General features: G+C 53.9%; 7 protein-coding genes across 7 annotated transcripts; 4 read left to right on the top strand and 3 right to left on the bottom strand.

Annotated features, from left to right (window-relative positions):
• Positions 1-535: 535 nt before the first annotated feature.
• J4E90_006959 (uncharacterized protein) lies at positions 536-1,516 on the bottom strand (the record flags this gene model as incomplete). The annotated part of the gene is made up of 1 exon (XM_051436501.1): positions 536-1,516. One exon carries the CDS (start codon positions 1,514-1,516, stop codon positions 536-538), a length of 981 nt encoding a protein of 326 aa, XP_051289247.1.
• A 1,016-nt stretch (positions 1,517-2,532) lies between these two features.
• Positions 2,533-3,653, top strand: J4E90_006958 (uncharacterized protein; the record flags this gene model as incomplete). Its single annotated transcript, XM_051436500.1, has 3 exons — positions 2,533-2,953; positions 3,005-3,391; positions 3,445-3,653. 3 exons carry the CDS (start codon positions 2,533-2,535, stop codon positions 3,651-3,653), a joined length of 1,017 nt encoding a protein of 338 aa, XP_051289246.1.
• Positions 3,654-3,944: 291 nt separating this feature from the next.
• J4E90_006957 (uncharacterized protein) lies at positions 3,945-4,790 on the bottom strand (the record flags this gene model as incomplete). The annotated part of the gene is made up of 2 exons (XM_051436499.1): positions 3,945-4,604; positions 4,662-4,790. The coding sequence occupies 2 exons, from the start codon at positions 4,788-4,790 to the stop codon at positions 3,945-3,947; spliced, it is 789 nt and encodes a 262-aa protein (XP_051289245.1).
• Positions 4,791-5,299: 509 nt separating this feature from the next.
• On the top strand, positions 5,300-6,638 carry J4E90_006956 (uncharacterized protein; the record flags this gene model as incomplete). Its single annotated transcript, XM_051436498.1, has 4 exons — positions 5,300-5,386; positions 5,439-5,809; positions 5,858-6,269; positions 6,318-6,638. 4 exons carry the CDS (start codon positions 5,300-5,302, stop codon positions 6,636-6,638), a joined length of 1,191 nt encoding a protein of 396 aa, XP_051289244.1.
• Positions 6,639-7,526: 888 nt separating this feature from the next.
• On the top strand, positions 7,527-8,746 carry J4E90_006955 (uncharacterized protein; the record flags this gene model as incomplete). Its single annotated transcript, XM_051436497.1, has 3 exons — positions 7,527-7,859; positions 7,916-8,073; positions 8,140-8,746. The coding sequence occupies 3 exons, from the start codon at positions 7,527-7,529 to the stop codon at positions 8,744-8,746; spliced, it is 1,098 nt and encodes a 365-aa protein (XP_051289243.1).
• Positions 8,747-9,102: 356 nt separating this feature from the next.
• On the bottom strand, positions 9,103-12,591 carry J4E90_006954 (uncharacterized protein; the record flags this gene model as incomplete). The annotated part of the gene is made up of 1 exon (XM_051436496.1): positions 9,103-12,591. The coding sequence occupies one exon, from the start codon at positions 12,589-12,591 to the stop codon at positions 9,103-9,105; it is 3,489 nt and encodes a 1,162-aa protein (XP_051289242.1).
• Positions 12,592-12,871: 280 nt separating this feature from the next.
• Positions 12,872-13,300, top strand: J4E90_006953 (uncharacterized protein; the record flags this gene model as incomplete). The annotated part of the gene is made up of 1 exon (XM_051436495.1): positions 12,872-13,300. One exon carries the CDS (start codon positions 12,872-12,874, stop codon positions 13,298-13,300), a length of 429 nt encoding a protein of 142 aa, XP_051289241.1.
• Positions 13,301-14,487: the final 1,187 nt, after the last annotated feature.

Here is a 14,487-nt window from a genome sequence, read left to right as displayed (position 1 = left end):
CTAAGTGCGATAAGAAAGCCACACAGAACGGGAAGAAAATGCTGCATTACCAGCTTATATCTATAATACGGTAGAAGCTTTTACAGTATTAATAGCTGCGCATGAAGAGAATATTCAGTTATTTGGTTACCTAGCGCCAAGTCGTGTTGGTTGCCCTGCTAAGCCTGCGCCTTTGCTACGCATTAGAAAGCATGCACGTCCATAGTATAGTAGTGTGAGAGCGAGTCTCGGGAATAGGGCCTTCTGAGGTCTGATTACGCCTGAGTCTTTGGACGGGTAAGATTCATTAAGTAGAAACAGTCATGATGAGCGACAGATTTTCGTGTCAGTGATGCAAAGACTGTACTCTGAAGTGATGCATAAATCAACCTCACGAATCATACGCTTTCGTAGTATTTCAAATAAAGATAGTGAGTTTACATAATCGAAAAAGAACTGAATTACATCGCGGGCCTGTTCGGCACTCCGCGTCATCTATATACCCAAACGCCACATAACAAATGAAACTCGTTAATCCAGCAGACCAACCGCCAGTCTACCACTTCAACTTCTTGTCCTTGCCGATGAACTCATCGATGATATCCAAGTAGTACTCCTTGAGGTCCTCGACCTTAGGCACCTCATCGCTCTTGCTGTAGAGATCATACGGGTTGAACGCCTTAACAGCATCCAGCATGCGCTCATCCTTGCCGTTCATCATCCACTTGTACGCACCACCCGTGTGCCACGGGTAGAAAGAGTGGTACCTGATCATCGCAAGACCCTCATCAGGGATACTGCTCTGCTCCTTCATGATATGGTAGAGGTACTCGTCGTGGCCCCAGCTCAACATGACATTATCCATACCGCAGCCAGGCGTGTAGATGCCGTGCTCGGTGCTGTAGATGTCGTCCTTGTAGTCTGGATTGTTCTTGAAGGTGTCCGGGTAGATGATCTTGGGGGAGTAGGCGCAGCCGACGGGGAATGTGTCGCCGACTACGTCCCATTGGCCCTGCGCGTCGAAGAAGAAGAGGAGCTTGCCGAGGTCGTGGATCAGGCCCACGAGTTGGAACCAGCGTGGCTTGCCGTCGCGGCGGATGGCTTCGGCGGATTGGAGGAGGTGCTCGATTTGCGAGAGCGAGGTGTCTGGGTCGGATTCGTCGATGAGCGTGTTGAGCTTCTCCATGGCTTCCCAGATGGTCATCTCGGCGCGTGTCTTGCTGTGGAAGGCGTTGCGCGCTTTGAGGTTGTAGGCGACGGTTTGCTTCTCGTGTTGCTCGCGGTAGAAGTTCTTGACGCGGTCGCATGCTTCTTCGTATTGGCGAAATTGGGTCTTGTCCTTCTCGGCATCGAACTCGGATTGCTCGTAGATGTCCTTCTCCTTTTGGGTTGCGGTGCCGTTCTTGACCTTCATGGCGGCCTTGAGCACGTTGACGTCGTCGATGGCGTCGGAAGTCGCCTCGAGGGCAAGACCATCGCGGTGGTCGTTGAAGTTCTCAGCCACGTTGGGCGTCTCGAAGATGGCGCCGGGTGCCATGGTGGAAAGGGTGGTTGGTGAAGATGAGGGGTATCTTAAAAGTATACAAAGTGCGACAAAGCTCTTGGCTGTAAAGTGATGTTTGAAGATGTAGATGAGAATATGGTATGATTGATGTGTATTCGAGACAAGATGAGAGGAGTACTTATCCTTTCCGTACCTCGATACGACGCAGCATGGTATTGCCAGAACTAGCAAACATCATCACTTCCGAAGTAAGCCCAGCCTGAATTCCTGGAGTCAGATTTCTCATCGTCTCCATCTTTGAGATCCACTCGTGGAGGTCACTCCGCACTACGTAGGGCCGTCGTAGGCTCGAACAAAGATAAGTCTGCACCATGAGGCAATTCTCCCCGTTTTGGGAATCTGCCGTTGAGCAATCGGAGCGAGATCTGGGGTTCTGGAAAGGCGGCTAAGGGTCCAGTTTGGCATTCCGCCCGTAGTGGTTGGTTAGTTGCGTTAGATCTGCCGTGGTTCGGTGGGCATGCATCGTGCGCGTCTCTATGGGGTTGAAGGGTGCAACTTTCGCCGCTCGTGTCTCGGAACGGCAATTCTCGCCGCCCCAACAGCCGATGGATTTTTCACCTCGTCGTGAACACTCGGAAGGCTGCAGTAGCCCAGAAAACGTGCTGCACTATGACGCCCCAGCTGGCTCCAACTCCAGCCCCTCCAAGCACGTGACGCTCGGTGCCACCTTCCCCGACCAACCCCACGAACACGTTGGCTTTCCTGGGCGTCGTCTCCTGCGAAAATTTCGCGTGAGGCTGAAGCGCGTCGAGCGCGTATCAGAAGCCTCCCCGGACCGAAGCTACGCCGGCGGGGGACGCATGGCGGGGCAGCATCGGTCCTCGGAATGAATTATAGAGTCAATCACGGTTGACTTATGTCCTGAGCCATGCCGGAAGCGTAACATTCAGCCACAATATGGAAGCTTCCAAGCAATGCGAGCAAGCCTGCCCCTGGCCTGGCCAGCATCACCCCACTGCTACTAATACCTAAGTAAAGCCGGAGTCGCGATGAATCCCGCCCTCTCCAAGTTTATGCTCAAGAGTACACCCAAGAGTATCCTCAACCCACAGCCCGAGATGAATACCGCTATCCCTCTCAACACTGGCGCGACCATCCCCGCCCTGGGTTTGGGAACGTGGCAGTCTGCGCCTGGCGAGGTCAAGAAAGCTGTTGTCCACGCCATTGAGAGTGGTTACAGACACATTGACTGCGCCTTCTGCTACCAAAACGAGGATGAAGTCGGCGAGGCGCTGCAGGATGTTATCTCGCGCGGCATCGTGAAGAGAGAGGACTTGTTCATTACCAGCAAGCTCTGGTGCACATTCCACACTCGCGCTGAGGAGGGTCTGCAAAAGAGCTTGGACATGCTCAAGACACCTTATGTGGATCTCTACCTCATGCACTGGCCTGTTCCCATGAACCCCAAGGGTAAATCTAATGTCTCCAAACAAGACGAAAACACAACTAACAAACGCGCAGGAAACCACCCCCTCTTCCCCAAGCACGAGGACGGCTCGCGAGACATTGACACCTCCATCACCCACCAAGACACATGGAAGAACCTCGAGAAGTTGATCCAATCACACCCTGACAAGGTCAAGGCCATCGGTGTCGCCAACTACTCCGTCAAGTACATGGAGAAGCTTCTGAAAATCGCTACCATCGTCCCCGCCGTCAACCAGATCGAGAACCACCCACTGTGCCCACAACAAGAAGTCGTCGACTTCTGCAAGGAGAAGGGCATCCACATCACAGCCTACAGTCCGCTCGGAAGCACAGGCTCACCACTTTTCAAGGACGAGGGCGTCAACGAAGTCGCAAAGAAGCACAGCGTCGGCCCTGCCGTTGTACTACTGAGCTACCACCGTAAGTTCCACCCACCCAATTCCTCACACCCACATTACTAACGCATCATAAAGTCGCCCGCAACTCCTCCGTCCTCGCAAAATCCGTAACCCCATCCCGCATCGACGAGAACAAGAAGCTCATCTCCCTTGACGACGAGGATATGCAGAAGTTGGAGAAGATTCACAAGGAGAAGGGTATTACCCGCTATGTATACCCGCCATTTGGTGTCAACGCTGGGTTCCCGGATAAGCCCGAGGGCATGGATCTCAGCGGACCTTGACTGTTTGGGGCAAGCAAGTTGTAGGTTGTGCATGTAGGATAGGAACAAAAATCTATACCCAACAAGACATTGGAATTCGCTGAAGATGTCTCACTCAAACTCAGTGCTTCAGAGAACTAGGGAATCACAATGCCTTGAGACGGTTCGTGTGATGAGATGAGAAGTCAAGTCAACAAATCCCTTGATCCAAGACTAAGTTTTTTGTCCATGCAAGTTACTCAAGAAAACATGCCATTAAAACCTGTCCATCCATCCACTCCCACCAACCTATCTACCAACCTACCTACCAACCTACCTACCCATCCACCCCCCGTCAACAGTAAGCACCTCCCCACTAACATACGCACTCGCCGCGCTCCCCAAAAACACCACCGCGCCCTTGAAATCCTCAGGGCTCCCCCACCTCCCCGCCGGAATGCGACTCAGAATACTCTCCGCCCTCTTCTCATCCTTAATCAACGCCTCATTCATATCCGTCGCAATATACCCCGGTGCAATCGCATTAACACTAACCCCCTTACCCGCCCACTCATTCGACAGCGCCTTGGTAAGCTGTCCCACACCCCCTTTACTCGCCGCATACGCCGGCACCGTAATCCCGCCTTGGAAGGTTAGGAGGGATGCAACGTTTATGATGCTTCCGCGGCGACCGAGGGGCAGGTCTGCGGGCTGAGATAGCATGTGTGCGCCGACGTCGCGGCAGAGTTGGAAGACGGAGGTCAGGTTTACTTGCAGGACGGCGTCCCAGTCTTCGTCGGGGAATTGGTGCGCGGGGTGTCGCTTTTGGATGCCGCCGCAGTTTAGCAGAATGTGGATTCTGTGGCCGTCGGCTAGGATGGTGGGGATCAGGGCGGTGATGGAGGACTTGGAGGAGAGGTCGGCTGTGTAGATTGTGGCTTTGCGGCCGAGGGATTCGATCTTTTGTTTTGTGGTTTGGTTGCTGGTGTCGCGCTGGGGGGAGGGTTGTTAGTGGGTGGAGGGGATGAGGAGAGAGGGGAGAGGGCGTACTTGGACGAGGAGGATGTCTGCTCCTGCTTCTGCGAGGGCGAGGGCCATGGATTGGCCAATGCCTCGCGTTCCGCCTGTTACGAGGGCGGTTTGGCCCTCGAGCGAGAAAAGCTGCTGTACGGATGCCATGTTGTGGACTTGGTAAGTGTGGTTCGGAATGCTGTTGGAGAGGAATCAGAGCTGAGGTAAGGAGCAAAAGGTTATTTGATAGTCTAAAAAGACAAGCAACTCGAGCAACCAACTTCAGAAATCTAGCAAGAGGCAACCAAGAAGTTTGAAAGCCTGCGGCAGAAGTCGACGGCTTTTCCTTGCAGCGCGATGTTGGGGCAGCTCGGAACTGCCTCGGAAAGCCAACCCCACCACCCCAAACGAGGCGTCGGCATCTGATGTCCCGCCATTTCAAACGCCGAAGGTGGAATTTGTCTCCATCTGTTGCTGTACTATGAGGCAAGGCGCGCCGAGTGTCTGGCGCGTGATAGCTTCCGATGCTTTGCGAGCTGAACTGATGCTCCAGCAACCTTCTCCCTCACTTCACAGCTTCAACCTTACATTGCCGTTAAGCTGAACGTTACTATAACACGCGTGTTAAGCTTCACTTGTACATTCATACTTCCGAGTGCACTACGAACCACGACAACATGTCCTCAGAGAGCAAACCAGACGTTGCGCAGGGCGCGAGAAACATCCGCGCCTCAGTACTTCACGGAGCAAAAGATCTGAGAATCGTATGGCCAACATAGAAGTCCCCCAGGCCTGCAGACACTAACATAAAGCCAGGAAAACCGCACTCTCTTCCCACCGTCCCCAACAGAGCTTCAAATCAGCGTCCGCAGTACCGGTCTCTGCGGTTCAGATCTTCACTACTACCGCCACTACCGCAATGGCGACATCATCGTGCGAGAGCCCATGTCGCTGGGCCACGAATCGGCTGGTGTGGTTGTAGACGTAGGTTCAGAGGTGTCGGGTTTCAAAGTCGGAGATAAGGTCGCGCTGGAAGTTGGACAGCCGTGCGAGAACTGTGAGAGGTGTAAAGAGGGGCGGTATAACATCTGCAAAGGCATGAAGTTCCGGAGTAGTGCAAAGGCGTTTCCGCATGCTCAGGGTACGCTACAAGATCGGATCAATCACCCGGCTGCTTGGTGTCACAAGTGAGTCTCGTTTCCGACGTGGTTGTTAATAGTGCTAACGATGAACAGGCTACCAGAGGATATGTCGCTGGATCTAGGAGCCCTCCTCGAGCCTCTCAGCGTCGCCATCCAAGCATCGAAACGCGCACAACTAGCACCAGGTTCAACCGTGTTAGTTTTTGGAGCCGGAGCTGTAGGCCTACTTGTGGCAGCCATGGCGAAGATATCAGGTGCTGGCACCGTGGTGATAGCAGACATTGACGCTGGGCGAGTGCAATTCGCCGTCGACAATAAGTTTGCGCACCACAGCTACACAGTGCCTATGAAGCGTGGAAGCACAATAGAAGAGCAGCTGGATATCGCGAAGGAAGTAGCTGCCGAGGTCGGAAAGCTGTCCAAGGAGAGTGGTGGTGAGATTGGCGAGGTAGATGCCGTATTCGAGTGCACCGGCGTACCGTCATGTGTTCAAGCATCGATATATGTAAGTTCGCCCGGCGTAGTTGAGTCGACAGAATACTAACAGCTCCAGGCAACACGACCCGGCGGCAAGGTTTTGCTCATCGGCATGGGCACGCCCATTCAAACACTACCAATCTCCGCAGCTGCACTTCGTGAGGTCGATATCCTTGGTGTGTTCAGATATGCGAACACGTACCCCACTGGTATCGAAGTAGTGTCAAAGACAGGCGATGACTACCCTGCCTTTGCTAAGCTGGTAACACACACCTACAAGGGCTTGGGGTCGGCAGTCGAGGCATTCGAGATGGCCGGAAAGACCAAAGACGATAGCGGCAAGCTGGTCATCAAGGTTGTGCTTGAGACTGGTGAGGAAGAGAAGTCGAATCTTTGAAGTAGTCAGTAAAAGTTGGTGTTCATATGTGTAGAACGATGTAGCAATAGAGCGATGCAGTTGCGATCTCGATCTTGTTCGACGGACAATAGAAAGCTGATCCTATCTTTCCCTCTCAGCACTTATTCTGGTGTTGGTAAACAAGTGACGTATGCGGGGAAGCACGGCGGTATTCCTGCATCGAGCATGTGAACTGTCGCTAACCCTCTCTTTCTTTCACCCACACACCACGGCCCCAGCCTCCCCCATCATCGCCATCCGTCTCCACAACGCGAAATCTTCGCATCATACCCCAGAATTAGTGAACTACGTCCCGTCGCCAGCCGGCCTTTTTGCGCGGAGTAATTTCGCCCTACCCGATCGAAAGAGGAGATTTTCCCCATTCGCTCAACTCCGCCTTTTGTGCCTGGGCGCGACGCGACTCCACTCGACGCGTTCCCCACACTTTCCGTCAACACAAGATGCATTTCTCCACAGCGCTTTCGCGTTCCGCATCTGCCATCGACGTAATGCCCGTGCCGATGATCCGGTCCAGACGTGGCATGTGCGGCTCAGCGTAGGGAAGTTCGCCGCGTGATCTAGGGCCTTGTACCCGGGGGGAAGGAATGACGGGTGGCTTCAAGACGCAGTGATGGATATTGGTTTACGCGGATGGTAGGGAGGACGAAACTCGGCGACTGGATCATGGAGGAGCAACTGCTTTTGCGTGTTTGAGCCTAGTTTGGACCCTGAGAGGAGCTTTGACCAAGGTAGGATTCTGGGGGATTGAAAGTCGGTGTATTCCCGCAGGTGCTCAGTCGAGCATATATCTCCTCGCTCTTACTGTAGAGCTCCTTCGAATCATAAGCTTCTCAATCAACTCCCTTCCACCTTCACACGTCCTCCACAATGGCACCCGCGATCCGCAGACTCCGTATTGCCGTCGCAGGCCTCGGCCGCATGGGCGCTCGCCATGCCAACCACTTCCTCCACCGCACACCCAAAGCTGAACTCGTAGCCGCTTTCACACCCGCTGAGAACGAAATCGCTTGGGCAAAGGAGAATCTCGAGCCATGGGGCGTCAAGATCTACACCGATTACGACGAGATGTTGAAGCATGAGGATCTCGAGGCTGTCTGTGTAGCTACCGTCACCACAGTACACGCCGAGCAGACGATCAAAGCGATTGAAGCTGGAAAGCACGTCTTGTGTGAAAAGCCGCTCAGCACCAAGCTGGACGTGGTATGCATCTTGTCCATCCCGTATCCTGAGGGTCGATAACTAATCGTACTATCTAGGTCCACCAAGTCCTTGACACCGCAAAGCGCAACCCGCACGTCAAAGTCATGTGTGGTTTCTCCCGCCGCTTCGACTCCTCATACGTCAACGCCTACAACATGACCCTCAACGGCGACATCGGACGACCCACGATCCTGCGCTCACAAACCTGCGACAAGTAAGCAACGCCCCAGTCCCACACATAGCACACACACAACACCCACTAACACGTCCACCCCCACAGATACGACCCCTCGGGTTTCTTCGTCGCCTACGCCGAGTTCTCGGGCGGCATATTCGTCGACTGCAACATCCACGACATCGACCTCGCCCTATGGTACTTCTCCGCCGAAACACGCGGCCGCACCCTCCCCGTCGTAAAATCCGTCATGGCCGTCGGCGTCACAGCCCTCGAGCCCGACCTAGCCAAACACGGCGACGTCGACAACGGCGTCGGCGTCGTAGAATTCCACAGTGGGCAAATCGCCTACTTCTACAGCTCGCGCATGAACGCCCCTGGCCAGCACGACATGACTGAGATCATCGGCACAAAGGGCAAGTTGGCTGTGAATTCAAACCCCATGACGGGTTTGTTGGAGAGCCATATGAGCAATGGGATTAATAGGGAGATACCGCAGAATTATTATGAGCGGTTTGAACAGGCGTTTGTGGAGGAGGCGAGGCAGTTTACGGATGCGGTGCTTGAGGGGGGTGAGGTGCCGGTTGATTTGCAGAGTAGTATGGAGGCGGTTAAGATTGGGGTTGCGTTGCAGGATAGTTTGAGGAGTGGGCGGAAGATCTTTTTTGATCAGCAGGGTAATCGCGTTGATGATGCGAGGGCGAAGTTGTAGGTGGGGTTGGCAGGAGCCTTGGGCATGTAGGTGGATATAATTTCGGACCAAAAGTGTGATCGTTATAATTTACAATGGAGTACCAGTTCATGGTCAGTCACCATGTCACGACATCAAAGACGCAAACAATGTGCAAGGAGCAAGACATCAGTGGGGTGGGTACAATGTCTTCTGGTACTTCTGTGGCTTTTGCTTCGACCAGAACCCTTCTCAAGGGTCATATCATACGACGTCTATCTACTATCCATCCATCCTATCATCCATGCACATCAATCATATCGTGTCGTTACATGAAAGCGTGCGCCCAACCCAACCCAACACCCAGAATCCAGTCCACCTCTTGAGTCCACCAGCACCTATCGCACAGCCATATTCTCGACATTCTCAAAAGCGAAGCTGGGATAACCCGGCTCAGCAGTAGCAGCCTGCGGTGGAAGCTCCGACCGTGCATCACCCTTGCTACCATCTTCCTTGATGACAGTACCATCCTTGCCACCTTCACCAACAGTGACGATCTCGACATCAACGCACTTCTGAACAGTCTGCTTCAATCCAGGCACCATAGCGCGCAGGGTGTCCAGCTCATCGAACGCGAGTTCGCGGTTGAGGACGACATCCTTGGGCTCGCCGTTATCGAGACGGCGCTTGAGACCGTTGATGAAGGGCATGGCTTTCTTGGACTCGGACTTGTCGATGGATTTGCTGATGGCTTTGATGTCGAGGGTGTCGGCGTCGCGGACCATGTCGATGTACTTTTTCTGCCAAGCGGGCCATTCCTTCGCAGCGAAGATGATGATCTTCTTTTCCTTCTTGGGGTCGAAAGTAGCTGCTTTGCCCTTGGATAGCTTCTTGATGGCGTTGCCCTCTGCTGATGTAATGTTCGTCTGTGTTTGGCGGACGAACTCTCGGGCGGCTGTGAGCGACGCGTTGGGCTCGGGGACCTGGGGCCACAGGGCTTTCTGGACGGTTTCCTTGTTCTTGAGTACCTCGAGCCAGATGTATTCTGACCAGTGAGGTGCGATGGGGGTAAGGAGGAGGGCTTGGAGTTCGACGAATTTCTTGACGAGGTCTTGGTGCATGCCGATGCCTGCTGCCTTGGTAGCCTCACGGTAGAAGTCGCGCGCGCTGGTGAAGTCGTAGAATCCCGACTTGAGGGCGAGCTTGTAGAATGTGTTGGAGTAGTGTCCGAAAGCCTCGTGGATTAAAACGTTCATTTCGTTATCGAACATCTTGTCGAAAAGAAGATGCTCGCTGCCGCTCTGTCGCTGGATGACGTCTGGGTTCTTGACCGATCCAGACGTCCTCTTCTCCATGTAGGCGGCCGCATCGGGAACGTAGATAGCCTCGTTCATCAGGTCCTCGCACCATTTGCGGAGCTCAAACAACTTCAGGATGTTGGCGTTCGCGACCGTCTCTTCAAAGTTGGCGTCTGTGATCTCGTCTCCTGCGTCGGCAAGGGCAATACGTGTGGCGTCGGCACCAAACTTCTCGACAGCACCAGCGATGGTCAGGAAGTTACCGGTAGACTTGCTCATCTTGTCGCCGTTCAGTAGCAAGTGACCGTTGACACGGAAGCTGCGCGGCCAGTTCTCCTTCGGGAAGATGGCGGTATGTACGTAGAGGTTGAATGTCAGATGGTTCTGGATTAGATCCTTACCACTGGTGCGCATGTCGAGCGGGTACCAGTAGTCGAAGTGTCGTCGCATAGTTTGTAGGGTCTTTGTGGGGATCTCGGATTGTGGGACATCAGAGCGGTCGCGCAGAGCAAATACGTAATCCCAAGCTTCGTCGGTGAGCTGATCGGGCTTGACGCCGAGGGGACCGGGCTCCTTTCCGAACATGTCCTTGTGTAGAAGATGGGCAAAAGAGTAGTAGGCCTGGTAGATTGTGCTGTCGGACAAACTCTCAACCATCACACTTGGATCCCAGGGTACCTTGGTGCCGAGACCATAGGAGCGAGCACACGCCCAGATGCTGAGCCAGTCGACAACTCGGAGGAATTGGTTCTTCGCCTCAGAGTAGTAGAGGTTTAGTTCGCCCTCGATGTGTGAGCGGACCTTCTCGGCCCACTCGCCGTCTCCACCATTCGCTGCAGTGCCGTAGTTCATGTACCATTGGTCGAGAAGAGCTGCAACACAGTCGTCACCACTTCGGCTCATGACCTTGCCGTCGGGTTCAGCGTACGGGAAGGCGTGACCGGCCTCGATGAGCTGCTTGCGAACGAGCGGCTTCGCTTCTTCGACCGTCTTTCCACTGAAGTCGCCGTGTACCATCTTGCCCTTGTAGAATCCCTCCTTGTAAGCCTTCTCTTTAGCATCGGCAAGCTTTGCGGAGTCCTTGGGTGACTGGATCTTCATCTCCTCTACCAGGCGTTTCGCTGTGAGGTTACCGTAAGAGGGGGTTTCGATGATAGGCAAGAGATCGTCGAACTTGACCCATTCCTTCTGGATACCGTAGTACTCGGCTTTCTTGGCAAGATCAAATGAGGTAATGTAGTCATCTGGTGAGTCTGATGGAACACATGTGACGACAGCCGTACCTTTAGTGTCCTTGACGGTCTCCATAGGAAGGATGTAAACATCCTTGTGAACGGAAAGAGGGGCGTTGACGACAGTACCGACAACATCCTTACCGGGGAAGGTAGCAACAATGGAGTACTCGCCCCACTTGGCAGTGGTGCCTTGGTATGCCATGTTCCTTGCGGCTCTCTCGCTGAGGACGTAGTATTCGGTGTCGGTGATCTTGACTAGGGAGTAGTTGATCGCAGGTCCTACGAAACATGAGGTCTGACCGTACATGGTTTCTGGGCGGAGCGTGGCTGGAACGAAGTAGCAAGAAGCGCCTTCGGGGACGGCACCAGCATGAGCCTTTGCGGAATCTGCCCACTTCACAACCTTCATCTTCAGTGCGGTGTATTCTTGAACGGTGACACCTTCACCCGACTGTCTGTCGTGGTCCATGCATGCTTGGCCATCCTTCGGGCTGTAGACAGTGTAACGCTTTGCGAAGATGATCTTTCCCAAGGCTTTCAGCTTGCGCATCTGCCAAGCAACGAAGTTGTCGTAGTACGGGTTCGCATCGGTGGTGACGAACTGACGTCTCCAGTCTATCCTGGCTCCGAATGCTGTGAGGTCCTTCTTGGCTAGTGGAGGGAAGAACTCGATCCAGTGGTAAGGGTCAGAGAACTTGTGGATCTCCTCAAGGGGAATGCCCTGGGCGAGCATGATTTGGAACTGGTACTTTGTCTTGACGGTCTTGGCATTGGCCTTGCCCTTCGTAGCCTTGAACTTGGTGATGTCGGTCTTAGTCTCGGCCTGTGTTGGCGCTGGCGGCTCTGGTACTGAAGTCTCGACAACATCTTCGACGGGGCAGCGTTCGAAGTTCTGTCCGAACATCTCGACCTCGCGGACCAGCTTGTCTGCGCATGCCTTGATGGGCATACCAGTCACATGGTAACCTAATGGGAAGAGAGCGCGCGCGCCAGTCATCCTTCTGAAACCAGCGGTGAACTCGACTTTACTAGCGGTAAAACCATGACCAGCGTGAAGCGTGCCGTTCATGTATGGGTATGCAAAGCAACCGAACCATTTGGGGTACTTCTCGTGAAGTTCATCCGGTGTGGTGGTGTCAAAGGGTTCATCTTCGAGAGATGGGGCGTCGGGGTTGAAGACTCCCTGCTCTTCCCATGACTTCTGGTACTTTTTCTCCTCGGCGATCAATGTGTCGCGCTTTTCGGTGTTCTCAATCTTGAGTGTCTTTGACTCAGCCTCTTGCGGCTTGAGCTGCTCTAATGTTGCGGCGACAGCGCTCTTTGGCGCGTCGCTGAGTTTTGTGGCCTCCGCCATCACGACAATTCCAGAAAAGTGAAGAACGGTCGTAAAAAGAAGTGGTAAAGAGCGCGAGAACAAAAGTGTGGTGTTGTGGAGGGGTGGTGGGAGGAGGGTGGCCAGTGCGTGCGGACGGGGTTAGTCACACTTTTTTTCGGTTCGCGCGAATTGTGGGGCGGTCTAGTCGGTGCCTTCACTGTACAGAACGTCAGTCAAGTATCCTCAGGAACAACACCGCGAATCCACAAGTCAATCGAACACCCCTGTCGCCGTCGTCGAACGGACAAAGCCAGCGACGATGCTGCGCCTCATCAACCGCCTCCTCGGCCGCCACGAGAACACACTCCCACCGTTCGACTTCGCGCGCAACAAGTACCCAGCCAAGAAGAAATGGCCGCCGAACCTGCGCGCCCTGACGGAGAAGCAGCAGTTCCGGTTCGAGCGCAAGTTCAAGCGACGCATCAAGGCGAAGTCGATACGGCCAGAATGGAACAAGTGGACCAAGGTGGTGCAGTGGAGCATGATCAGCTTCATCGTTGTCTACGGTGTCTTGTTCCACGACTTCCGCAAGGACCCGATGAACCCAAGGCCGGGCGAGCAGCCGTTTGAGGGATTGAGGAAGAGGATGTGGGGGATGTTTGGGGGGTTCTACACACATACGAGCGAGGAAGCTAGGTCTCCCATAGCGGTGGGAGAAAGTCCAGAACGGAAAGGTAGTCGCGACTAGCCGCTGAGCTGTAGTGAAGAAGGTTAGCGTATGGAATTGAAGAAGAAGAATTGATACAATGGCTTGACCTGCGAAGGCTCTATCAAGCGAAGTGTGGAAAGGGAGATGGAGCAAGTGACTTGGGATCTCTTGGAACAAGATGAAATCACCTACCTCCAGACGGGTGGATACTTGGGGGCATATCTCATCCCCCTCGGCGGCCATGGTAAGACCACCGGTCTCGGTCCGCGCGACTTGCCAAAGTTAGTCAGTTTGCTAAATGGTCTTCAGTAACAAAGGACACTTACGTCCCACACCCTGTGGTGTTCGGCCCAGAGGGGCTTGACGAAGCACCAGCGCTGGCGGCCGTCCACCTTATCACACGTTCTGATTACGGACTCCGAGAAGTCCAAATAAACGTGGGCGGTGGCCCAGTGCCGGTGCACGCCCGTGGTGCCGAACACAAACCTCAGCTCCACGGTGAAATGAGGCTCCGACTCCTGGTGCCAGCCTTCTCTGACGTACACCTGGGTTCCCGTCGCCCCCACTGGGAGAAGGGCCTCACTCCACCGTCCGAAGGCGAACTGGTCGACGACGGAGGTTCGGTCCCAACGATTGGCCAGATCGTTGTGGATCCCCACCTGGACCTTGGGGTCGATGCCGGGCCGGAAGACAATTCCATTGGCGAACTCCCTGTACCATTGATCAGTATGTATACTTCAGGCTTATACTTGACATAAGATGCAGTAGCTGCTCTCGTGTCTGAGGTCTCCTGGCTTCAGTTTTGAATCAAGCCCAATCTTCTGTCGGGTGGATGTCTGCCTCTGGATGTAGTGTCGCTGGTTTGAGAGATAGGCCTGTGTCATGCGGTATGATTTGGGAGTCGAGTTTGAAATCCTTCCAATCGAGCTTCAGCGAGCAACAACCCATTCATCAGTCTCAAGCTCTTTAGGTTGTAGAGCAGAACTTACTGTTTCCATCCACTTCGAAGCATTTTAGAACTGTTCAGCTCCATAACCATCTCTTTCTTGCTCTGTGTAGCTGTCTATCTCCCCAGTTCTGCACCACTGCTTCACCAGGTCCCATGTCGAGCTCATTCCGTCCAACCATATACTTACCTTCCATACCCCCCTTCCCCCAAAACACGCACGCACGCAAGAAACGCCCAAAAACAAAACAGCAAAAGACCAAAGAAAGACACATCACAT

Source organism: Alternaria incomplexa, assembly GCF_024043165.1.
Source record: "Alternaria incomplexa strain BMP 0042 chromosome Unknown scaffold_10, whole genome shotgun sequence".
NCBI lineage: Eukaryota > Fungi > Ascomycota > Dothideomycetes > Pleosporales > Pleosporaceae > Alternaria > Alternaria incomplexa.
The sequence above is the reverse complement of the archived record's forward strand: the minus strand, read 5'-3'. Positions and strand labels throughout refer to the sequence as shown.